This window comes from Podarcis pityusensis (genome assembly GCF_964106645.2).
Source record: "Podarcis pityusensis genome assembly, chromosome: 14".
Taxonomy (NCBI): domain Eukaryota; kingdom Metazoa; phylum Chordata; class Lepidosauria; order Squamata; family Lacertidae; genus Podarcis; species Podarcis pityusensis.
Genome location: NC_138039.1, coordinates 39,416,070 through 39,442,713, shown reverse-complemented (window position 1 = coordinate 39,442,713; position 26,644 = coordinate 39,416,070). Strand labels below are relative to the sequence as shown.

Here is a 26,644-nt window from a genome sequence, read left to right as displayed (position 1 = left end):
ACCCCTGACCATTAGGTCCAGTCGTGGCCAACTCTGGGGTTGCGGCGCTCATCTTGCTTTACTGGCCAAGGGAGCCGGCGTACAGCTTCCGGGTCATGTGGCCAGCATGACTAAGCCGCTTCTGGCGAACCAGAGCAGCGCATGGAAAGTAAGTAAGAGTGGAGAAGAAGGAGAAATCAGAGCAGAGAGATCCACCCATTCCTACGCAGCCTGATGAACAGAGTGGGGGCAACTGGAATAGCTGAGCAAAGTTCTGTGGTCTGTCCTTAGTGGGAGGGGTCCTTCGATGTCCCCGTCTTGCCAGCTCCCCCAAGCATAGCGATTTCTATTTTCTTTTCAGCACATGCTGATCTGAGCCCAACCTGCCCATAGACGAGGACTGTTTTCTTCCACTCCTTATAAAGAGCTTGAGATCTGCTTTTTTAACTCACTTGCAAATTCCCTACTGAGTTCATTCATTCTGGGAAGGAAGGAGGCAGCCGGCCAACCCGAAATTTCAAATTGCTTTGTGTTGTTGATAACCGGTTTATTTTGGTTCTTTGTCAAGGTCAGCGGCAGCTCTTGCGGCTCGCTTTATGTATCAATTTGCCATCTTTCCCCTCAGTGAAAGAAAATGAATCCAGCCGTGATGGGGCGGCAGGATTGGCGTGCGGAACAAGACTCTCTCGCGAACATCCCTTACTGATTTCAGGCTGCAATCCTGCATATCTTTAAGGCCTATTTTTCATCTGTTTAAAATACTTGTGCTCCATGTTCTCTTTTTCCCCATTTACTTCCAACGTTTCAAATTTTTTTAGCCACCCCCTCCCTGCTCAAAAATGCATTTACTATGGTAAAGAGTGTGTGTAATGGTATATATTAGTAAAAACAACATACCAAAAATGCATTGTGTTGTGGGGAAATGTTTTGCAGAAATGCACGTTACGGGAAACTGAAAACAAAAATGGTATATTAGCAGGAATTGACACTGATATGCTGGTGAACATTCATGAGAACTTTTAAAGGGATGATTTATTCTGAATTTGCACTTCGCATAGTTACTGTCAAGGCATAGTTACTGTTTTTCTTTTTCTGATCTGTACGTTCTCTAGACTTCCTTGAAGCTGTATTTTTGAAAAGTCAATAAATATATATTTAAAAAGAATCGCAAGCCAATGCTGAATTCATGAGAACTGAATTGAAGACTGGAAAAATGAGACATTCTCCCATGTTTTCTGTTGTATGTTGGATAGTTATTTTGGCCCTGGGACCACGTGGTGAAGGGCTGGCTATCAATGTGAAATATAAAATAAAACTGATTTTCATAAAGCCATTCTACTACTCTAACCATGGGACACGGGTGGCGCTGTGGGTTAAACCACAGAGCCTAGGACTTGCCGATCAGAAGGTCGGTGGTTTGAATCCCCGCGACGGGGTGAGCTCCTGTTGCTCGGTCCCTGCTCCTGCCAACCTAGCAGTTCAAAAGCACGTCAAAGTGCAAGTAGATAAATAGGTACCACTGTGGTGGGAAGGTAAACAGCGTTTCCGTGCGCTGCTCTGGTTTGCCAGAAGTGGCTTAGTCATGCTGGCCACATGACCTGGAAACTGTACACTGGCTCCCTCGGTCAATAAAGCGAGATGAGCGCCGCAACCCCAGAGTTTTCCGTGACTGGACCTAATGGTCAGGGGTCCCTTTACCTTTTCCTCCCAGGTCCTAGTCCAACACTCTAACTAATACATTCTTTTCATTAACACATGTATTTTTAGGCTAAATTTCCCCCAATAAATCCATCATCATCATTGTTGTTGTTGTTGTTGTTGTTGTTGTTATGCTTACATAATACTTCTCCAGATGTTGGGGGTCTACTGCTGCCTTCTCCCATGACTGTTGGCTATAATGGGCAGCACAAGTCCAAAAAAGCATCTATATGCTGAGAGCCAGTGTGGTGTAGTGGTTAAGAGCAGTAGACTCGTAACCTGGGGAACCGGGTTCGCGTCTCCGCTCCTCCACCTGCAGCTGCTGGGTGACCTTGGGCCAGTCACACTTCTCTGAAGTCTCTCAGCCCCACTCACCTCACAGAGTGTTTGTTGTGGGAGAGGAAGGGAAAGGAGAATGTTAGCAGCTTTGAGACTCCTTCAGGTAGTGATAAAGCGGGATATCAAATCCAAACTCTTCTTCTTCTTCTATATCTATTTTTATTTTATGGCATTGATATCCCACCTATTTCTCAAAGGAGCTCAAGGTGCCGCACATGGTTCTGTCCCACCCCCATTTAATCCCCACAATAACCCTGTGAGGTAGGTCAGGCTGAGAGACAGTGACCGGCCCAAGGTCACCCAGTGAGCTTCATGGCTGAGTAGGGATTTGAACCCAGATCTCCAAGGTCTTAGCCTGACGCTCTAACCAGTTCTTTCTTCTTTGGCAATCACTCGCAGCCGAGTAAGATTGTCTTCCATAAGCACGGTTTTCACAATGAGTCCGTAAGTGACAGTGGAGGCCAATTCTGGACCCACACGTCTTTCCACAGTGGGGACATTGGTTCCCAGGCGGGAGTTGATCACAGTGTGGATTTGCCAAGCGTGTCTTTCTTTTAGCACGTTTCTCCCCTGCATTCTGAGTTCGAGTGGGACATTCGCAGGGAAACCAAAATGCTTGTTTACAAAGCTATTGTACTGCCAACCTTACTGTATGCTTGTGAAACATGGACCACTTACAAACACCATCTCCAACTTCTCGAAAAATTCCATTAATGGTGTCTCCGGAAAATCTTACACATCACTTGGGAAGACGGGCGAACTAATATCAGTGTACTGGATGAAGCAAAGATCACCAGTGTTGAAGCAATGATTCTTCAACATCAACTTCGTTGGACTGGTCATGTTGTGTGGATGCCTGATTATCATCTTCTAAAGCAACTACAGTGGTACCTCTGGTTACGTACTTAATTCATTCCGGAGGTCCGTTCTTAACCTGAAACTGTTCTTAACCTGAAGCACCACTTTAGCTAATGGGGCCTCCCGCTGCTGCTGCGCCGCCACCGCGTGATTTCTGTTCTCATCCTGAAGCAAAGTTCTTAACCCGAGGTACTATTTTTGGGTTAGCGGAGTCTGTAACCTGAAGCGTATGTAACCCAAGGTACCACTGTACTCTATTCCAAACTTAAAAATGGAAAGCATAATGCTGGTGGTCAACAAAAGAGGTTTAAAGACTGTCTCAAGGCAAATATTTAAAAATGTAGTATAAACACCGACAACTGGGAAACACTGGCCTGTGAGCGCTCCAGTTGGAGAACAGCCTTCTAACCACTACACCACACTGGCTCAACATGGCCTACCCCTGCTGTCCTACAACCACCTGAGTATTCACTCTGGATGTGAGCCCAATAACGTCCGGCAGGCCAGCGGAAGGATTATGCCTTCACACCCTCGGAAAGCACCCTCCAAATGTTTCGACGTCACTTTTCAAAATGCAGGAGTCCTGTTCCCGCTTTGTACCCGGTCCTTCTAAACGGCAGCCCGCATCTCTTCGCAACCTCTTTCTTTCGGAGCGGTTATCAGTTTTATTTCTCCAAAGGGGGGGTTGTTTGGGCTGACGTGGAATGGACCCGGTAACACGTTGTACCATTCTCCCTCCCTGCCTCCCTGCTTGCAAGCTTGGTATTCCGAGTACCTTATCTGAGCAGAAAGAAAGTCCAAGGCGGGAGAGAGGCAGGGCAAGAAGGGAACTGGAGAGACGGGGCTGGCCTCCTCTTTCGGATCTGCTTAACAAGAAAGAGAAGCAGAGAACTGGGCAGACTCATTCCGATCCGTTTCCCTTTTGATTAGAGCCTGTCAGTCCGTCAGTCAGTCCATCAGTCTATCAGTCACACAGTACAGTGTGTGATGGCCTGGGATTCAGACTCAGATGCTGAACCTGAGGGATCCCAGCCTGCACAGGATTCCCCGCCTCCAGAACCAGCTGAGCCGGGGCTGGGGCATGAGCCTGAAGGGCCCTCACCTGTGCTGGGTCCTCAGGTGCAGGCATCAGCTGAGTCTGCTCTGGCTCCTGAGGTGATGGAGGACTCATTGCCTGCAGGTGCTCCACTCTCAGAGGAAGCTGAGGTTGCCTCTGGGTCTGGTAACCCTCCAGCCTCTCCTGAGCTACAGAGGCTCAGGGCAGAGAGGTGAAGGGAACTAAGTTCCCGCAGGAGGAGTGCTCGCCTCCAGGCCAGGAGAGGCGAGTCACCAGAGGATCGGGGCTGCCCTATGCCTCAGGGCAGATAAAAGCCGGCCAGCCCCAGTCCCAAGTTGCAGGAGCAACATTGTTGGTTGCAAGTTCCTGTCTGAACCCTGTCCTGCTTTTCTGCCAGAGCTCCTGACCCGCCCTGGCTCCCTGCTTGCTTGCCTGTTCCTGACTTCACCCGACTCCCTGCCCTGCACCCAGCTTCAGCTACTACGGACTGCCTCCACGTTGCACCTTTGACCACGGACCGGACTTGGACCTTGCCTCTCGAGTAACCCACGGGAGCAACACACAGTGGTACCTCAGGTTAAAAACTTAATTCGTTCTGGAGGTCCGTTCTTAACCTGAAACTGTTCTTAACCTGAGGCACCACTGTAGCTAATGGCGCCTCCCGCTGCTGCCGCGCTGCCACTGCACAATTTCTGTTCTCATCCTGAAGCAAAGATCTTAACCTGAGGTACTATTTCTGGGTTAGCAGAGTCTGTAACCTGAAGCGTTTGTAACCCGAGGTACCACTGTACAGGGAAGTCATCTAATTGGCTTGACAGACTCCCCATCTGAGGTACAGAAACAGGTTGCGATGGTGGGAGTAGAGTCTAGTCCAAGCAATTTCTGATCTTGTTCCACTGCCTCTCGCGAGCCAGCAAAAAAGAGGACAGAATAAAAGGAATGAAATGTTTCATGTTCAGCCAGCTAGCTATCAAAGATGATGTAGGGAAGTCAGAGTGAACAAAGACAGGGCAGGGTTAGTAGAGGTGGTTCCAAAAAGCCGGCCCTACCATTGGGCGGAAGGAAGTAGTCACCTCAGGCAAATGGGCCTTGAACTTTGAGGTCTTTTGGCTACCTGGATAGAAAAAACCAAGGGCCCCTACCAGAGAAGAATGGCAAATGAAACATATTGGACTATGCCGAAATGGCAAAACTAACCGGAAAGCTCAAGAACCAGTAAGACCAAAACTTTAATAAGGAATGGGGGAAATTTACAATTTTCCTTAAAGACCACTGTAAGCAGTTGAAAACGTCAGCGTGGTTGCAATGACACTTGTAATGTAACGAGAACTATGGATACAATGGAGTTATAAAAAACACACACTTGGATTATTATTTTTTTAAAGATGCAGTAGAAATGGTTTAATAACAGAACCTACAGAGGGGAAGGTGGGAAGTCCAAAGTTACAAGATTCTCCCAAATGAGGGTAAAAAAGTAAAGGGGCCCCTGACCATTAGGTCCAGTTGTGACCGACTCTGGGGTTGTGGCGCTCATATTGCTTTATTGGCCAAGGGAGCTGGCATACAGCTTCCGGGTCATGTGGCCAGCATGACTAAGCTGCTTCTGGCGAACCAGAGCAGCGCACGGAAATGCTGTTTACCTTCCCGCCAGAGCGGTACCTATTTATCTACTTGCACTTTGACGTGCTTTCGAACTGCTAGGTTGGCAGGAGCTGGGACCGAGCAACGGGAGCTCACCCCGTCATGGGGATTTGAACCGCCGACCTTCTGATTGGCAAGTCCTAGGCTCTGTGGTTTAACCCACAGCGCCACCTGCGTCCCTAGACCCATTGAAAATAATGAACCTGAATTGGTTAACTTCAATGAGTCTACTCTGAGTTCTAGCACGGGCTACACCCCCATATCTTTCCCCTTTCTTTCTTCGCTTCCGCTGGGCCTCAGAAGAGCAGAGAGTTAATCCGAAAGATTCCTTTCTCCCTATGAAACGCTGCTTCATTAAAGTGATTTGAAATGCATGCTTCACAGACCTGGCTGACCTTTCCAGCTATTTGATCATTTTATTAATCCTAAAAGCTTGAAAGGATCAGTCCAGGGGAAACGGATCTCGAAATCAAAGGCCAAAAGAAGGGGCCTGACCTTTTTCCAGGGTGGGCAGGAGAGTTTTGCAACCAAGAAAAATGCCACCTATTTGGGGGACATCGTTCATCTGCAGCCGCCCGAAGATCTCGGAGGAAGGCATGACGTTGGCCGCTGAAATAGCCTGAGGCAGGAGTTCACTCGGGCAATAATAGAATATTCTGTCTTTCCTGGTAGCAAGCTTCCCTCTGCCCCAGCCATAATAAAAGAGCTGCAACTGAGATACGACAAGTACTAAGCCTCACAGCAGAAATTAGTGGGCCGTGAAGAAGATAAAATTAAAGAATTCAATTAACAGAGCCAAATCTGGATAACTGCGGACTCATATGCAGGGGTGCCAACTTGAATAAAATATTAGGGGGGCCCAGGTATGCCCTGCACCACAAAACCGAGCCCATAGACCATTTGAATGGCAATGCCCATTAGCTTTGTGGGTGGGGGGCTGGCCCCCTCAAATATTTTATGGGAGGGAGGGCACTCAGTCTCTAGGACTTGGCTCCTATGCTCTCATGTTTTTGAAGGGAGAGCAGCCATGGCTTGTTTGTCCCAGAGTTATCTTTGTGGTAGGGATGAGGAACCTGTGGCCTTCTAGACGTTGTTGGCTGGAGCTGATCGGATGTCAGAGACTAGTATGACTCTGAAGAGGGAGGAATGCCATCACAGACAGAGCAGCCTTTAACAGAGGAAGAAGGGGAAGATTTATCCCCCCCCCCCCGCTTACTTCAACATTCCCAGAAGCAGAGAGACCAGCAGATTCAGAGGCCATACAGTTGGGGAAAGAGTTGCACAGTTTTGAGATAGTAGCTAGGCAACCAGGAGGGAGAGAGGGTTGTATTAGCCCTGTCCCTTTCTCTCTCAGTAAAGGTTGTCCACTGGGACAACTACGACTGGGGTTTGAACCCTAACTGAAATGAATCTAGATATTCAGTATCCTCCAAGAAGCTTGAGGCTGAATTACTCTCTCAAACCACTACAGTACTCTTATTTATCAAAAAAGAGGCTTTTTTCCAGGGGTGGAAACAGCATCACTTCTTGAGTGTTCAGACCCCTGGGATCTCACTTGTGGGGTGCCCTACGGTTCCGTCCTCTCCCCCTTGCTTTTTAACATCTATATGAAGCCGCTGGGAGAGATCATCAAGGGGTTTGGGCCGGGTGTTCATCAGTATGCAGATGATACCCAGCTCAACCTCTCCTTTAAATCACAACCAGTGAAGGCAGTGAAGGTCCTGTGTGAGTGTCTGCAGGTGGTTGGAGGATGGATGGTGGCTAATTGATTGAGGTTGAATCATGACAAGACAGAAGTATGGTTTTGGGGGGGCAGGTGTGGAGGACTCCCTGGTCCTGAATGGGGTAACTGTGCCCCTGAAGGACCAGGTGTGCAGCCTGGGAGTCATTTGGACTCACAGCTGTCCATGGATGCGCAGGTCAATTCTGTGTCCAAGGCAGCTGTCTACCAGCTCCATCTGGTACACAGGCTGAGACCCATCTGCCCGCAGACTATCTCGCCAGAGTGGTGCATGCTCTGGTTATTTCCCGCTTGGACTACTGCAATGCTCTCTACATGGGGCTACCTTTGAAGGTGACCCAGAAACTACAACTAATCCAGAATGCGGCAGCTAGACTGGTGACTGGGAGTGGCCGCAGAGACCATATAACACCGGTCCTGAAAGACCTACACTGGCTCCCGGTACGTTTTGGAGCACAATTCAAAGTGCTAGTGCTGACATTTAAAGCCCTAAATCAGAAGGAGCATCTCCACCCCCATCGTTCAGCCTGGACACTGAGGCAGAGACGCGAGAGGGCATCAGAGGAGGGGGGGAGGAAAGAGGGACAGAGGCCAGTGTTGCCCACAGCACCCCTGACCGTCATTCAAGGCACCCCAGGGTGCCACGGCACAGGGGTTGAAAACCGCTGCTGTAATCAGTTGGACCACTGCAAGCATTTTGTCTATGTTCTCAGGGCACATAAATGCTCTTTTATGAGATGATTTGGCCCATGTGAGAGGCTCCCATACTGTGGCTTGTCCCCATGAATTAATCTATGGGACTGCAATAATAACACTCTTGTTATTTTGGTTGTACAGTGGTACCTCAGGTTACATACGCTTCAAGTAACACACTCCGCTAACCCAGAAATAGTGCTTCAGGTTAAGAACTTTGCTTCAGGATGAGAACAGAAATCGTGCTCCAGCGTCGCAGCAGCAGCAGGAGGCCCCATTAGCTAAAGTGGTGCTTCAGGTTAAGAACAGTTTCAGGTTAAGAACGGACCTCCGGAACGAATTAAGTTCTTAACCCGAGGTACCACTGTACCTACATCCAGCCCATTTTTCGGTCCTCTCCTTCTTGCTTCTCCCAAACAGAACTGCAGTTTCTCTAGATGCATTATTCATCTCCAGTTATTGGAAATGGGCTGCACATCCCCCCGCCCTCTTTTGGTCTTGATGTATAAACTTTGCCTAACAACAGCGGAGGGTTATATTCCTGGAAGATCTCTCTCTTGATTATTTATTATTTAGACTATTTTGCTTCCAGTGTCTCACCAGTGCAAGCAAATTAAAGAGAAAATCCTTCTCCAAAGCGATTTCCTTCCTTCCTTTGCTCAGATAAGAGATCTTACCCAACGGCTCCTCGTCGAGGTTTCGGTTGTGTGTGCAAATACCGAAACGTGACTGCTAACTTGATCAATAGTTCAAAAAGCAGGGGATTCTTGTGTTAAAAATTATTCCCATCGGTTGATAGTCATATTGAAAACATAACTCAGATGCATATGGTGAGAGCGACACAGAGAGATTTAGTAATTCATTCATCCCTCTTACCATTCCAAGGTTCTGCTTATCCCAACAACAATATTTACTCAGGCAGATAATAAGGCTTCAATGTAAGTTGACTTTATTACCTTCAGTGACGTGAAAGGATCGGTTGCCGGGTGACCTTGCATCTAGTTGGTTTTTTTTATTATCCTAGACATATAATATCTATATAATCTAGAATAGCTCTGAGAGCAGAGAGGAGGAGCTAACCTGTTGAATTACTTCTGATTTGGGAAGTTGAAAAAAACAACACAATCTGATTTTTGTTGTTGTTTTGTTTTTTTTAAAAAGCCAGTCTGCAGAATAAGATCAGAGAGGGGTTTGTGCAGGCAACAAGATCTATCCATCTCTGAGAGGGAAATACATACTCTCCCCTGCTCACATGTTGCGTGCTCCTTAACAAACCTATGAAGCGTGATTTGAAAATCTAGGATTAGACCAAGAGGACTTTAGGAGGAGGGAAAGAAACCAACGCAACAACCCTCTGAGCTACTTAACAGAAGTAGCTTAGTTCAACTGTCCTACTCCGCTGGAGAAGCACTTGTTTTGTCTCCTGGGGGGCCCACTTTGATGTTTACACTGGAAATCCAAGCTTTTAAAATCAAGAGAGCATGGAGGAAAAGGAAGACACCGGAGCTTTGGAAAACAGAAACGTTCTCAATGGCCCTCTGTACAAGGTGGGGGAAATTATGCATTTATTTCTCTTAATTTAGCAGCAGAAGACTCCAGATAAGGACAGGAGGGGGCAGTGAGGGGGGGCCTGGAGCCTGCCCGCTCAAAATTGTGTGCAAAGTCAGGGAGGTGAGGAACAAAAGAGGGGGACCAAGGAATCTTGAGTTGGGAAAGCTGTGACTTAGAGAGAGGTAAACAGCAGAGTTTTGTTTCATTTGCTGTACTCTAAACTATATTTTTTTAAAAAAAGTACACTTTGGAAGCAAGCCATTCAATCAGAGCCTGGCAGTCTGACTGCGTATATACAACCTCTGAACAAAATGGTGTAAACAGTGCTATTTTAAATAAAAATAAAAACCCACAGAGTAATAAAACTTTAGAAGGCAAGGGAAACTGTAAAAGTGAATGCTGAAGTTGCTGTCACATTTGTGGCAGGGTTATCTTGGAAGAAGGAGCAATATTTCTGTAATTGTGGGTTTGGGTGATTTCCTTAGAATTTTCTTCAGAATTTATGTACTATTTTGTTGCATTTCAGCCCCGCCCACCAAATCATTTGATGTAAAACTGAAGTTCTAACCCCACAGTCAATTTTAAGGATCAAATACATGCCTTGGAGCTTCAAGTAACTCTGAGATCTTATAGCTCATTGTTTGATTGTACGAAGAGACTGTGACAGAGAAGTGGGATATTCGCCTGAATCCAAACCTTAAACAAAACTTTAACAAAACCGTTTTTAGGTGTCGTTTTGTTTTAGTCCCGAACTTTGTTCCCTTGTATCTCAGGGTAGTAAAATAGTCTTAAGAACCAAAGAAAGGGTGTGGTGTCAGAAAAAAACAATGTACTTCCCGAGAACCATGGGGCAATTCTTATAACCACATGTTTACTCTCATTTACCTTCGCTCAGACCAGAAAAAAGATCCTAGTGGTAAAAATGAATAGATTTATTGGGGTGGTGTTGTTGTCTCAGGTGCTTTATGAACATTTTGTTTCTGTGTAAGTCAGGGGTCAGCAACCTTTTTTAGCCGTGGGCCGGTCCACCATCCCTCAGACCATGTGAGGGGCCGGACTATATTTTTTTTTGGGGGGGGGGGAGAACAAATTCCTATGCCCCACAAATAACCCAGAGATGCATTTTAAATAAAAGGACACATTCTACTCATGTAAAAACATGCTGATTCCCGGACCGTCCGTGGGACGGATTGAGAAGGCGATTGGGCCGCACCCAGCCCACGGACCTTAGGCTGCCTACCCCGCGTGTAAGTGGATGAAATTAAGGGGCACTGTTTACTCTTCTTGTGCAAGCGACAATTTCCTATGAGTCTCTCTCTCCCTGTGTAATTTCATCCCTGAAAGTCTGTGTTAGCAAACCTCTTTCTCTGAGGGTAATCCCAATGACGTCGGTGAAACTACTTCAGAGTTATAGGGTTTGAAGACACTGGATTAAGGAACCATCATCAAGAGGGCAGCTGGATTGTACCTGTTTATTCAACGGTGTTGCTTTGTGTGTGCGACGCCCTGGCTTGTGTAACTAGAATTGCCACCTGCCTGGTTGCAAAACTGCAAGTAGCCGTTCAAAATGTGCATGTGAGTTCGCCGATGTTGGATCTCAAAAGAATTAGTGACCGGCTCTTCCTTGTACGTACCTTTGGGAGAGACGGTCAGCCCGGCGTTCTGTGTTTCTGCCAAATCCTTTTTCTGTGCTTGGCTGTGCTCCTAATCTAATCCGGCTCTTTATAACAGCCGTGTCCTCAGCTCACCTTTTGGTGGCAATTTTGACAGCTAGTTAAAAAGAGAAACACGCCAAAAGGTGGCGTGTGAAAAGAACCCCTCCCCGAATTATTTCCTATGTGAGAGACAATTGACAAATTGCCAGTTTGGGACAGGTTAAAGTGTTTCTGTTAATCTCATCCTGTTACATGACTTGAAAAGATTGAGCTTGCAAGAACGTATGATTTTCTCCAGGGGTTTTTTTTCTTGTTCCCCTGTAAAATAATAATAATAATAGTCATAATTTATTGCTGAATGAAATGCTATAACTGCAAAGATGTGGGGCTAGTTATGCATTGATCCCCCAGGTATAGCAGTTCAATAATACAGTGGTACCTCGGGTTACATACGCTTCAGGTTACAGACTCCGCTAACCCAGAAATAGTACCTCGGGTTAAGAACTTTGCTTCAGGATGAGAACAGAAATTGCGTGGCGGCAGTGTGGTGGCAGCAGGAGGCCCCATTAACTAAAGTGGTACCTCAGGTTAAGAACAGTTTCAGGTTAAGAACGGACCTCTGGAACGAATTAAGTTCTTAACCTGAGGTACCACTGTACTGTGTGTGTTGTACTTCTTGGAATTAAAACTGGTGTTTCCTGAAGACTGCACTAGAAACAATGTTTATTTCCTCTTGGGTAACCAAGTTTTTCTCTCATAAGCAATGCGATCCAGCATCCACAACTTGTACGTAATGGCTAAGGGTGATCAAGTCTCTGGCTTCAGATGACGCCTCAGCCATGAACTTGGTGAGAGTCTGTAATTATAGGCACATTTAGGACTCCACATTTCTTATTGCCCCATGCTTTCTAGGCATGGGTCTGAGCGGTTTTGACTTTGCCCATTGCTTTCCCCCAGAAAACCCAATTGCTATTTGTTCCGATTCAGTGCTAAACCGCAGGCTTGCCCAGGGGAAAACAGCAGGGCAAATGGAAGTATTAAAGAGCCCTAAGCTGGGAGGACAATGACAACAGGATGAATTTGTCAGTTCTTCCACTGACAGCCTAAGACCTTCCTATTCAGACCGGCCTTTGAAAACGAAAGGTGAAGACGATGCTGTCAACTGGGCTGCTGTCGGGCCAAACTATGTTAATTGCTGCTTCGAAATGAGCTTTGACGTATTTTAATTATTGTTTTTAACTAGTTTGTTTCTGCTACCTTGCATTTTATAATGTTGCTCTTAAATATTGTCAGCCGCTTTGAATCCCAGCATGGGAGAAAGGTGGGCTATAAATATGTTTTAAAGTAATAATTTCAGTTTCTCTCGTTTTCTATATTTTTACAATCTTTGGTTTGGTTCTCTCCATCAGCATTCTCCTCACCCCCAAGTCCTCAGGAAAATTCCTTAGCATTTAACATCTCCCCTTTAACATACATGTTTTCACAAGCAATTTCCCCAAATATAATCCACTTTTTTGTATGCTATTTTCGCTTCAGTGAACACTTCCCCGACTTGTGCATTTTTGTACCCATTACTTAGTTGGAAAATTGCGGTGCCAAATCTGGAGAAGCACAAATTTCAAAGGATGGTGTCTGCGTTGTTTTGAAAATCGTAGGTTAGGCTGGTTTGCATTAAAATGAGAATCAAATCAAATTTCACCCCTAGTCTCGAATAATCCCCACTGAATTCATTGGGGCTACTGTGTCAGTTGGCTTCAGTTTGTGCTCTCGGTTGATTCGGACAAGCCGTTGTTCTTCTAGCCATTACTACTACATAGAGGGCCAACAGTTTAGATATCAGCGGGGATGTGTGTGAATGGGATTCTGATCGAGGTTTAAATTAGGGTGCGGTTTTGCAGATGTGTGCTTGGACATGTGCGAAAGAGAGAGATTTCAGATTGGGGGAGGCACAATTCAAGGTTCAAAGGCCTGCTGTTAACATATTCTGCCCTGCTGGCTGAAACTAGTGGAAGCAGAACTTCATAAATACTGAAGGCGCTTGTAGATTGTTTAGATAAGAGGGTTAGTGATTAACCTCCTGAAATATCTGATCCTGAAGAATAACAAACAAAATGCAGTTCCATTTCCATGGCTTACCGGAGAATTAATGGTTTAGATGTCAAACTGCGATGTTTTGATATGGATTTCAAAGCAGACACCTCCCCCAACATCCTCTCCCACCCATGATTGAGACCTTGGCACAGGGACAGTCAACGTGGAGCTCTCCAGTGTTGCTGGACTGCTGCTATCCGCATCCCTAACCCTTGGCCGTGCTATCTAGGGATGATGGGAGCTGTAGTCAACAACACCTAGAGGGCACCCCCTTGGCTATTCCTGCCTTAGAACTTGATGGGGCCTACTGAACAGCTCAAGACTGCAATACCTCAAAGACCTCCTCTTTCCACATGACCCCTGAGATCATCTTCTGAGGCCCTTCTTCGTGTGCCTCCTCCTCCATGTGAGGTCCGGAGGGTGGCAACACGAGAACAGGGCCTTCTCTACAGTGGCTCCCCATCTGTGGAATGCTCTCCCCGGGGAAGTTCGCCTGGTGCCAGGCAAAAATGTTCCTCTTCAACCAGGCCTGTGGCTGATTGACATCCAATGCCCATTTAAAATGTGTTGGGGGTGTGTGTGGAATATTGGGTTGCCCTTGTTTTTCTTTTTATTGTGCATTTTGTGTTTTTATATTGTGATTTTATGTTGTGAACCGCCCTGAGACCTGTGGGTATAGGGCAGTATACAAATTTCTCAATCAATCAATCAATCAATCAATCAATCAATCAGTCAATCAGTTAATAATATTTAAAACCATGCCAATCCCTCTTTGTACAGCCCTATCCAATATTCTGCCTCTCTCGGTCACGCAACAGTAAAATGGAATATTTTACACAGTTCACCTCCACAATGTTTCACAACACCTTTCATCTGGGTTAATGTCCAACTCCTCCTCAGGTACTTTTATCAAGGTTTTAAATCTTTTTCGTTGATTTGGTTCTTAATTTGATAATGCTGACAGGCACCTATTAAACACAGCTTGCAAAACAGAGCTTTTCATAGCTTGCTGTGTACGTTGCTCGTTTTCGTAAGGGTTGTGTTTTCTCATGAACGTCTTAGGCCTAGTTTGGATAAAATGTTAAACCATCATTTAGCATTACAGGAATGAACTTGCTTGAGCCCTAGATGCAAGGACTCTCTTCCCTTAATCCAGGCCTTAATCCAGACTACAACTCTCATCATCCCTGACCACTGGTCCTGTTAGCTAGGGATGATGGGAGTTGTAGTCCCAAAACATCTGGAGGGCCAAGTGTGCCTATGCCTGCCTTAATCCCACACAAAAACGAGGAGGAGGCGGGAAACATCCACTTCCTCATTTCAACTAATCACAGTTTCTAGTATGTCTAACACAAGAATGGTGGTTAGTCTAAACTACAGTCTATTGAAACAAGCCCAAAACAGAAACCATGGTTTGATCTTGGCTTGTTTCAATAGAGCATCGTTTAAATGAACCACACTTTGCCCTTGTCAGACATAACAATGACAAATGTCTTCACAAGCTCTACTGGGACCAGTGCCAAGTATAAATTGGCCCACTTTGGCTGCTGGCTGCCCCCCACTTTTGCCTCTGGCCCTCCCTACCAGTGGCATGTGACCCCTGGAAGGTGGGCTACAAGGGAAGGTGGCCCTTCACCTGAACAAAACTCCCCACCCCGATCTGTTAACTTGTTACGTTTTCAACTGATACATCCTGGCTGGATGATGTGATTTTCTCTTAATGGTGGGCTAATTCCAGGTGGGTTTCTGCCAATGGCTATGCCAGAGGTCACCAACCTTTTGGGACCTGGTGGAACATTCTCAAACTAGGTAAGCCTTTTGTGGGAACACCCATCCATGCATATACCCGTAACCAAGCACACACGGCAATCTATTCTATTTGGTACAACAGAATGTTGCTTGTAAACCAAATTTCACCAAGGGAAGGGGCCAGGGAGCCTCTGTAGCTTCATACGTTCCCGTGTTGCATACCCTCCAACATTTCTTCAATGAAAATAGGGACGTCCTATTCCATTATTGGGGGACGCAGGTGGCGCTGTGGGTTAAACTACAGAGCCTAGGACTTGCCGATCAGAAGGTTGGCGGTTCGAATCCTCGTGACGGGGTGAGCTCCCGTTGTTCGGTCCCTGCTCCTGCCAACCTAGCAGTTCAAAAGCATGTCAAAGTAGATAAATAGGTACCGCTCTGGCGGGAAGGTAAACGGCGTTTCCGTGCGCTGCTCTGGTTGCCAGAAGCGGCTTAGTCATGCTGGCCACATGACCTGGAAGCTGTACGCAGGCTCCCTCGGGCCAATAAAGCGAGATGAGCGCTGCAACCCCAGAGTCAGCCACGACTGGACTAATGGTCAGGGGTCCCTTTCCCTTTACTATTCTATTATTATTATTATTATTATTATTATTATTATTATTATTATTTTTACTACGCCGCTCTAGGTGTCTTCCAACATGTATAAAAACATAATAAAGCATTAAAAATCGAAAAGATTTCCGTATACAGGGCTGCCTTCAGATGGTTTGGGGGTTGCATAACGCCATACCCTTCAATATTTCTCCGATGGAAATAGGGACATCCTAAGGAGAAGTGGGACATTCCGGGGTCAAATCAGAAACCGGGACGGCTTCTGTAAATCCAGGACTGTCCCAGGAAAATAAGGACACCTGAAGGGTCTGATTGACAACCCATGAGCTTTGATGTAACAACCACAAGTCTGACCCAGCAGTGCCCCAGAGATTCTGGTACCAGCTCCAGGTGGATGCAAGCTCTGCATAGCCTTGACACAACGTTCTCCACATTCCTGTGCTAGCCAGCCGGCCAAGGATTCGCAGCTCTGAATCATTTTTAGCATTTGAAATATGATGCCCCGACCCCCCACGAAAATATCCACAGTGGGGTCTTTAGAAAAAGAAAAGAGCTAAATTGATGTTAGCGTTTTGTTCCGCAGTTGTTTGAAACGTCTGCTTTTGGGGTTTGGAAGAATGCGGTAGCTTGGCCCCTTGAGAACAGAGCCCAGAGCAAACAAGTTGATCTCACCCAAGAATACACAAGGCTACACTGGCAGGAGGATAACCTGGACAGAGACTTCAGATGACCGAAGGAATTTCCCCACTATGCCTGTGTTGTCCTAAAGGGCCTTTTATGGCTTGTTGTTGTTTAGTCGTGTCCGACTCTTCGTGACCCCATGGACCAGAGCACGCCAGGCACTCCTGTCTTCCACTGCCTCCCGCAGTTTGGTCAAACTCATGCTGGTAGCTTCAAGAACACTGTCCAACCATCTCATCCTCTGTCATCCCCTTCTCCTTGTGCCCTCCATCTTTCCCAACATCAGGGTCTTTTCCAGGGAGTCTTCTCTTCTCATGAGGTGGCCAAAGTATTGGAGCCTCAGCTTCAGGATCTGTCCTTCCAGTGAGCACTCAGGGCTGATTTCCTTCAGAATGGAGAGGTTTGATCTTCTTGCAGTCCATGGGACTCTCAAGAGTCTCCTCCTACTTTTATGGCTACTCTGTCCTATTTATTCTAAGAGCACAGCAGGAAGGCTTCAAAAACAGCTTCCCTTCAGCTTGATCCAGTAGCTGCTGTTGGTGCAGAGCACTGCAGCACAACTGCTGACAGGAGTGAGATATAACACCTGCGCTCAGAGATCACCGCTGACTGCTGACTTGCCACCAGCCCGAATTCAATATGTTACCATTAGCACATAAAGCCCTTAACAACTTCGGACCAGTTGACCTGAGAGATCGCCTTTTCCCATATACGCCCACATAACTGCTTTCATCTGTCGAACAGACACTGTTGTAAGTGCCGCATTGTAAGAAATCAGCCTTTTAGTACGGAAGCACCTGCACTTCATGGGACGCGGGTGGTACTGTGGGTTAAATCACAGAGCCTAGGGCTTGCCGATCAGTAGGTCGGTGGTTCGAATCCCCACGACGGGGTGAGCTCCCATTGCTCGGTCCCTGCTCCTGCCAACCTAGCAGTTCGAAAGCACGTCAGAGTGCAAGTAGATAAATAGGTACCACTCCAGCGGGAAGGTAAACAGCGTTTCCGGGAGCTGCTCTGGTTCGCCAGAAGCGACTTAGTCATGCTGGCCACATGACCCGGAAGCTGTACGCCGGCTCCCTTGGCCAATAAAGCGAGATGAGCGCCACAACCCCAGAGTTGACCACAACTGGACCTAATGGTCAGGGGTCCCTTTACCTTTACCTGCACTTCGGAACTCCCTTCTTATTGACACCAGGCCGGTGCCTTCACTATCCTACCTTCAGCACCTGCTAAAATAATTTCTTTTTAGCTACCCAGACATGTAGAATGCTGGTGTATGTTTTAATCTGGTTTTGGATTTGCTGCCTTTGAAAAAAAATATATTTCAAATAGTTGTTTTTAAATGTGTTTTTTTAAACTGACAACGGTATCGTTCGATTTTCTTTGTGAACCGCTTTCGTTGTTTTTTTGTACAATCAAGCAGTGTATAAATCTTATTTAGCCTGGATAGCTCGGTTGGTTTGAGCGTGGTGCTGATAACACCAAGGTTGCAGGTTCGGATCCCTGTATGGGACAGCTATCCTGTTCCTGCCTGGCAGGGGGTTCGACTAGATGTCACTTGGGGTCCCTTCCAGCTGTACAGTTCTGTGATTCTAAGGTTGCATCGTTGTTTTAAACAGTTTCTAATATTGTGCTTCAGTGTTGCATGAAATAAACAAACAAAAGTTCATCCAGTCTAGCGCCCCCAGCTGCCCAAAGAGGAGATAGTCAATCCATCAACTACCCACAAATCAGCAAATACAGATAAGACAACAAACTATGCCAACACTGAATTGCATATTCAGATATTGCAGGTTTGCTGCTTAGATTGTGGGATGCATGGTGTGGCATGTCACAACTTAGCAGCAGGATGTCTGGTAAAGGTAAAGGACCCCTGGATAGTTACGTCCAGTCAAAGGTGACTATGGGGTTGTGGAGCTCATCTGGGTTTCAGGCCAAGGGAGCCAGCACTTGTCCACAGACAGCTTTCTGGGTCATGGGGCCAACATGACTAAATCGCTTTTGGCGCAACGGAACACCGTGGTGGAAACCAGAGCACACGGAAATGCCATTTACCTTCCTGCCACAGTGATACCTATTTATCTACTTGCAGTGGCATGCTTTCAAACTGCTAGGTTGACAAGAGCTGGGACAGAGCAATGGGAGCTCACTGCATCACAGGGATTCGAACCGCCAACCTTCTGATCTGCAAGCCCCAAAGGCTCAGTGGTTTAGACCACAGCGCCACCTGCGTCCCTTTTTTTGGGTTCAGGTTGTTGAGTTTTTTTCAGGCAGGAGGTAAAATGTTGAGCTTTTTTAAGGGGAGCCACAGTTGTTCAGCTCTTTGGGGGGAGCCAATGATCTACCACAGACGTCCAGTGATCTACCTGTTGGACAAGCCTGGAGATGAACGATGGTCGATGGCTGGCAGACCTTTATTGTCCACTGATTGTCTCCGTTGCAAGCTGCTGGGGACAATTACAGGAAGCAATGGTTGCATCGACTGTATTGTCCTGATGCAATTGTGCGTGGCTTTCCCTTTGGAGAGTGTCACCGATCTCAAAACGCCTTGGCAGCTTCTGAAAACGTTAAGACAGATGGCTCATCTGTTTGGACACAGCCATGTGGCAGTTTGGAATGGGGGGGGTGTCCAAGGCACATAGATTGCCCTGCCTCGTTCCCTACGCACAATGAATCCTTGCATTATAAGGTTGCTATCCTAGGGCTGACGTACGTCCGGATTTTCCCAGACATTACCAGGATTTCAAAGGCGCAATTGGCGTCGGTGGGTGGGTGGGATTTCCAAAAGGCGACACTATGTCCTTAGGCAAATATATATATATATATTGGAAGCTGCCCAGAGTCTCAGGGGCAACCCAGTATGATGGATGGGGTATAAATAGTAAAATGATGGTGAAAGAATAGGATGTCCCTATTTTCATTGGAGAAATGTTGATTATGAGCTACAATTCCAGAGTGGCTTAACGGTCAATCCCTCTTCCCAGGGAATTTTGGGATTTGTAGCTATCCGTGAGCAGAGAAATTGGTGGGAACATATCCCTGAAGTTCTCCAGAAGATGAAATTCTCCAACAATTTCTTGGAGATGGGTACGGACTGCCTCTTCGCAGTGGCACGACTTTTTCACTTCTCCCTGAAGTTTTCCCCTTTCTCTTTTCCCCTTTCTGTTGCTTCAAGTGGCAGTAGCAACAACTATCTGGGCAGCCTGGACATCAATTTACATCTTTTCCTTTTTTTAAAAAATAATCTTTATTACTTTAAGACATAAACATATATACATAGCTAACAAGTCATACAAAACAAAAGCGAAGAAAGAAAGGGTAAAAAGAAAAGAAAATACAGTGTATTACAATTAAATAAAAAGTTATGAATGTAAAACTTCCAATCATTCTCATTATACTGCTTATATTGTCTATGTTTTCTCACACAGATTTATATTATTTCATATTATTTTTGTGTAGTCCGATGAGATATCTAATACACTTTTTGCTTACAAGTATCAATCTAGTTCTGCAAGTATATTGTTGTTTGTACAATACAATTTTAGATATTCCTTAAATACTTTCCATTCTCCATATACTTTCTGGTTTGAAACTCCTCTGACTCTTTCCATCAGTTTTGCTAGTTGTAGGTACAGTGGTACCTCAGGTTACATACGCTTCAGGTTACAGACCCCGCTAACCCAGAAATAGTGCTTCAGGTTAAGAACTTTGCTTCAGGATGAGAACAGAAATCGTGCTCCGGCTGCGCAGCGGCAGCAGGAGGCCCCATTAGCTAAAGTGGTGCTTCAGGTAAAGAACAGTTTCAGGTTAAGTATGGATCTCTGGCATGAATTAAGTACTTAACCCGAGGTACCACTGTCCTCTATCATGAGGGTCTGCCACTCTGTTATTGTTGGGAGTGTTTCATTTTTCCAGTTTCTTGCCACTATTCTTCTAGCTGTCGTGATTGCATACATAAACAATGGTCTTATACTTCGTTTTAATTCTGTTGATAGTGGCAGTTGCAACAACTATCTTGGCAGCCTGGACACTAATTAACATCTTTTCCAATGCCCTGGACTTAAGATAATTCTGGAGCATAGTGGGGAGAGAGGCAGTCACCCCCCCCAAAAAATGGTGGAAAATATTTGCAAGTAAGTTGCAGCTTTGCAAATAAAATCCTGCAAAGTGGCCTTCTTTTCCTTTCCTTTTCTTTCAAATTTCATTTATGATTTTCAATTTTGCAAATTTCCCCCCTTCGCAGTCACCCAAATAAAAACCAATATATTTAACATCGACTTCCCTCCTCTCACCTTCCATGGTTCAGTTTGTTTATCCTTTACTGCTGCATATTCTAAATATTCCATTTTCTGGTCTCTAGGAACTTCCAAATTAGATATTCCTATGAGAAAGGCTTCTAGTCTTTTTACAAAGGACCTTCTGAACATTTTTTTCCATCTCATTGTACAGCGGTACCTCGGGTTAAGTACTTAATTTGTTCTGGAGGTCCGTTCTTAACCTGAAACTGTTCTCAACCTGAGGTACCACTTTAGCTAATGGGGCCTCCCGCTGCTGCTGCGCCGCCGGAGCCCAATTTCTGTTCTCATCCTGAAGCAAAGTTCTTAACCTGAGATACTATTTCTGGGTTAGCGGAATCTGTAACCTGAAGCGTCTGTAACCTGAAGCGTATGTAACCTGAGGTACCACTGTATATCATCTCCCAGAAGCCCTTAGCCATTTTGCATGTCCACCACATATGGTAGAAAGTACCTTCCTTCTCTTTAGATTTCCAACATGCGTCTGATTCTGATTTATACATCTCAAAGTGGCCTTTTTTTAAGGGGATGAAAACAAGAAAAACACCAGAAATGCTCTCAGAAAAATGGCATCTAAGATATTTCAGCTCAGCTCTAATTATAGAGCATTCAAGATATCCTGGGGTGCTCTTCGCTAGAATCATAAAATCACAGAATTGTATGGTTGGAAGGGATCCGCAAGGGTCATTTAGTCCAACCACCTAAAAGGCAGACTCACAGCTGAAGAATATTTGATATATGACCATCCAACCTCTGTTTAAAAAAATCCTGCGAAGGAGAGTCCATCATCTTCCGAGGTAGGCTGTTCCACTGTTGAACAGCTCTTACTGTCAGAAAGTTCTTCCTGATGAGAACATGTTTCAAATAAAAACAACAATGCCGAGGTGCTTAAAAAAATATTTTAAAAAAATTAATCAGCTGCACAGATTTGGCTCTCACACACAAAAAGCCCAAGGAATGTCATTTGGCTCGAGATCAAGCATGGAAAGTTCCAATAAAAGAAAAAGGAATTTGTCTAGGGAAACCGTCAGCAAAGGGAACCAGAAGTGGACACACACACACACACACACACACACACACACACACACAGATTCATAAGGGAGATTTAGAGCTTGCAGTAAACCCAGAATCCTTGCAAAAATTGATGGTGCGAAAATGCTCATCTCTTCGGATCTAACAATGGAATCCCAGGTTTTGTTGCCATTCCAGTTTGTCTGGTTGGTGGTTATTCATAATCTAGGCATGGGGAAGCTGTGGCCGTTCAAATGTTGGACTGCAACTCCCCTCATCCCTGATCATTGGCCATGCTGGCTGGGGCTGATGGGAGATAGAGTCCACCCCCCCCCCCAGTATCCCACCTTTCTGCCAAGAAGCTCAAGGTGGTGTGGATGGTGGATGACTCTCCCCCTCCCCATTTTATCCTCACAACAGCCCTGTGAGGTAGGGTAGGCAGGGAGACTATGATTGGCCCCAGGTTACCCAGTTAACATTGTAGCTAAAGTGGGGACTCAAAGCCAGGTCTCCTTTGTCCAACACTCTAACCACTACACCACATTGCCTGTCAAATTTGATCATCTAGCTCATGGGTAGGCAAATTAAGGCCCAGGGGCCAGATCCGCCCAATCGGCTTCTCAGTCCGTCCCGTGGACTGTCCGGGAATCAGCGTGTTTTTATATGAGTAGAACGGATCCTTTTATTTAAAATGCATCTCAGGGTATTTGTGGGGCCTGCCTGGTGTTTTTACATGAGTAGAATATGTGTTTTTATTTAAAATGCATCTCTGGGTTATTTGTGGGGCATAGGAATTCACTCATTCCCCCCTCCCCTAAAATATAGTCCGCCCCCCCCCAAGGTCTGTGGGACAGTGGACCGGCCGCCTGCTGAAAAACTTTGCTGACCCCTGATCTAGCTGTTAGGGGAGAATAATCTACTTTAATGGTCTGGAATTGTGGGTCACTTTTTGGATTGAACATCAAAGCATTTCCACTTTCTCGTTTAAAACTGGCAACCTTTTTTTTTTTTTTTTTAAAAAAAAAGCCTATCCATGCTTGTAGATTATTAGTTACATAACAATTGTTCTTCCAATTTGCTAATGCGTTCCTAAAAACTGAAACAACAGCAGGAATAGCTGTGCCCCATGCTCCCTGTTGCTGTATTTAGAATACTGCACGAAGTCTCTTCGGCTACATCAGGTTGTTGCAGGATCAATCCCTGCCCCCACAGCATAATGCTATCCTATGGGACCCTACCATGGTCAACCCTCACTTGGGGCCCTTTGTGAAGCTTGCCTGCATGCAACAGCCATGATTTCCTTCCTACAATGTCCCAGAAGTTGAATTGAGTTCTGGGTCATCATGGTGGGGAAAACATAGCTGTCAAAAGAATATGGGATGGCTGCCATGCTTTCCTCACCACAGTTTGCATGCATTGATTCACTTTCTGGGAGGCTGTCACAGGTCTGTCATAGGAGCGCACCCATCAGTAATCACGCAGTTCAAAGATGGAGTTAACTCTTTAGTAGCAAAAAAACAACCTGGGTTGAGTGTCAGGCCTAATAGGCAGAGCAGTTCATTCCTGGTGGTCTTCCTCCATTATAGGTAAAGGTAAAGGGACCCCTGACCATTAGGTCCAGTCATGACCGACTCTGGGGTTGTGGTGCTCATCTCGCTTTACTGGCCGAGGGAGCCGGCGTACAGCTTCCAGGTCATGTGGCCAGCATGACTAAGTCGCTTCTGGCGAACCAGAGCAGCGCACGGAAATGCCGTTTACCTTCCCGCCAGAGCGGTACCTATTTATCTACTTGCACTTTGATGTGCTTTCGAACTGCTAGGTGGGCAGGAGCAAGGACCAAGCAACAGGAGCTCACCCCGTCGCGGGGATTTGAACCGCTGACTTTCTGATTGGCAAGTCCTAGGCTCTGTGGTTTAACCCACAGCACCACCCGTGTCCCTCCTCCATGATAGGTAAAGGTCAAAGGCAAAGGACCCCTGGACAGTTAAATCCATTCAAAGGCAACTATGGGGTAGTGGTGCTCATCTCGCTTTCACACTGAAGGAGCCGGTGTTTGTCCACAGACAGCTTTCTGGGTCATGTGGCCAGCAGGACTAAACCGCTTCTGGCGGAACGGAACACCGTGACAGAAACCAGAGCACACAGAAACGTTGTTTACCTTCCCACTGCAGCGGTACCTGTTTATCTACTTGCACTGACATGCTTTCAAACTGCTAGGTTGGCAGGAGCTGGGACAGAGCAAAGGGAGCTCACTCTGTCATGGGGATTTGAACAGCTGACTTTCCGATCAGCAAGCCCAAAAGGCTCAGTGGTTTAGACCACAGTGCCTTCCGCATCCCCCTCCATGATAATCAGTTGCCAAATATGAAAGCCCCTCCAGGGCTTTTTCCCCAAGCAATCAGAGACTGCGCCGACGTGAAGCCAACCTCTCCTCCGCCCTTTTCACGCCTCTTCTGGTTCTGGGAGACAAAGGGAGGGGAGATTGTTGCAGCAGGAGGGGGAGACACCTGTGACTCTTCAGCAGCCTGACTCACCTCTGCTTCTTGGCTTCCGCCTCTGCATCTGATTCTGGGCTTCTCTCTGTCACAGACTCTCCCAGCTCACTAAGCCCTGTGACCTCTTCATCTTCTGGCACCTCCTTTCCCCAGTCTTCTCCCTCTCTCCTCTCATCCCTGGGTCCTGAGCGTGGCTCCCCAACTGGTTCCTCCCACCATTCCTCTGTGTCCAACCAGTCCATGACAGAGGCTTTGTCAAAAATAAAGATGGCGGCTGGCTGGTTATTTTGGGGTCTGTCTGTTGTGAAAGAAGGCCCAAGGCAGACATCTGTGGTGAGCCCTGGGCAGCTGCCTGTGGATGCCAGTGTCCAGTGTTGGCCTTGCACTGTTGCAATGTTCTCTAGTGCAAAGTCTTGTGCGCTAGTGGACAGGTGACTTTTAGTGTTGTGCAACCGATGAACCCAGCATACCTGTTGCGCTGGCAGAAACTTTTTGCACAGACTTACCAACAGGCTGTTTATGCATCCTCTTGTGCAACAAACTGCCTCTTTCCATATGAACCAACCCGGACCCTGAGATCATCTTCTGAGGCCCTCCTTCGTGTGCCCCCCTCCTCGAGAGGTGTGGAGGGTTTGCAGCACAAGAACGGGCCTTCTCTGCAGTGGCTCCCTGTTTGTGGAATGCTCTCCCCAGAGAAGTTCACCGGGCGCCTTCTTTATATACCTTTAGGCACCAGGCAAAAACGTTCCTTTTTAACCAGGCCTTTGGTTGATCTGTTTGACATCCTATAACCTTTTAAAATGTGGCTGGTGTTTTTTTTGGGGGGTGAGGTTTCTTGAGTTGTTGTTTTCATTCTGATTATATATGTTGTGATCTTTTCTGTGAACCGCCCTGAGACCTCCGGGTATAGGGTGGTATATAAACTCAACTAATAACAATTATTATTATTATTATTTAAAAAGTATACCGCTAAGTGAGTTAGTGCTGCATTGGTTATAGCCCACTGAGTTCTTATCCTTTAAAATCCAGGAGCTTTTCTCAGGTCAGACCTGAGTTTTTCTCAATAAGTGAGAAATCTTGGGTTTTTTAAGGCAGATTTCACAGTGGATGTTAACATGTTTCCCTGTGCTCTTTGGCCCTCTAGATTCAGAGAACTTTTCCAGATCCATGTGGCATCAGATTGTGTTAGTTTTGTGTATGCTTCATGACTGTGTGTGTGTGTGTGTGTGTGTGTGTGTAAGTGTAAGTAACCCCTTTGCCCCACCGCAGGAGTCCCTTGAAGTAGGGAACAGAATGAACCGCTTCACCCCTAGCAATTTTCTCTCTGGTAGATTATTAGGCAGCAGAGATCTGTGCTCTGTGGCTTTTGGGGAGGTTATGTTGCAAGCTGAGTGCGTTAGTTGCATAACCCTTTGGATTTAGGAGGCATAACCAAAACTGTCATTTTGCTTTTGCTGACAAAATAAGATTGCCGTTCTACTAAACTTTGTTCCGTTAGAAGAACAGTGGGCAGATGCATGCTCCAATTGCTCCAATTTAGCAGGGACGGCCCCTGATTTCTGGTATTCCAACTCCTGTAGGTTACTTTTTTCAAGAGGTACTCAAAGGTACACACTACCAGCACCTCTTTTTCTTGTTGTTAAAAAGTATGGCGCTTACTACAACATGGTGAGTACTGGCAACCCATTTTTCCAGGAAAAAAAGCACTCCTAGTCCCAGCTTTTTTCCCTTTTTTCTTTTGGGGAGATGTCAAATGTTTATTTTAAAACTGGTGGTTAGTGTCAGTTCCTAGAGATCGCTCTGTGCTGAACTCTGCTTCTTGAGGGCACAAGTCTTCAACAGATGGGTCAGGATCTACTAGTGAGTTGCGGCCTGATCCGTGGCGGGTCACCACAAGAGCAAAGGTGTGGCGATCTGTCGAGGAACAATCCAACTGAAAAAGTTAACAGTGGTTTACCCAGACCTTGTTTCTACTTGCGAAGGGGCCTCCATGACAGTTCAAGCTTCGGTGTCCCCCAAAATATAAGTCTGCCACTGGGTCAGGGAAAGCCTGGCAGGAATTCAACAGGTTCAGCTTTTCTGCCCACGAAAAGAAAACCGCCTCAGCGTGTTCTAGGCTTTGCCGGAAAATGTTGTAAACTATGCAGCTGCTTTATTTCCTGCCTTCGATAATGACATGTCACTAGACGGCCTCTGTTTGGAGGGTGGTGGGAAAAACTTATTAGAGGCCTCAATTTCCACTCCCACCACCCTTGTGGATACAGTTCACACTTTATTCGCCTCTCCTCACACGTATACATCACCCGTGGTGGTAAATCTCAGTAGCCCCTGGCTGAAATTTAAACGTGCTAAGTGCATGCATCGGACGCGGGTGGCACTGTGGGTAAAACCTCAGCGCCTAGGACTTGCCAATCGTATGGTCGGCAGTTCGAATCCCCGCGGCGGGGTGAGCTCCCGTCGTTCGGTCCCAGCTCCTGCCCACCTAGCAGTTCGAAAGCACT

General features: G+C 46.3%; 1 protein-coding gene and 1 long non-coding RNA gene across 2 annotated transcripts in view; one reads left to right on the top strand and one right to left on the bottom strand.

Moving 5' to 3' along the window:
* The window catches only part of LOC308462757, a 226,437-nt gene that overhangs the window by 170,365 nt on the left and 29,428 nt on the right, over window positions 1-26,644 (bottom strand). The gene's annotated exons all lie outside the window — the stretch shown is intronic.
* Window positions 9,187-26,644, top strand: part of PDE8A (phosphodiesterase 8A) — a 191,678-nt gene continuing 174,220 nt past the window's right edge. Inside the window, exon 1 of the mRNA XM_080980348.1 lies at window positions 9,187-9,553. Within this exon, the coding sequence (XP_080836474.1) occupies window positions 9,488-9,553 (66 nt within the window). The 5' untranslated portion in view covers window positions 9,187-9,487. The remainder of the gene's footprint in view (window positions 9,554-26,644) is intronic.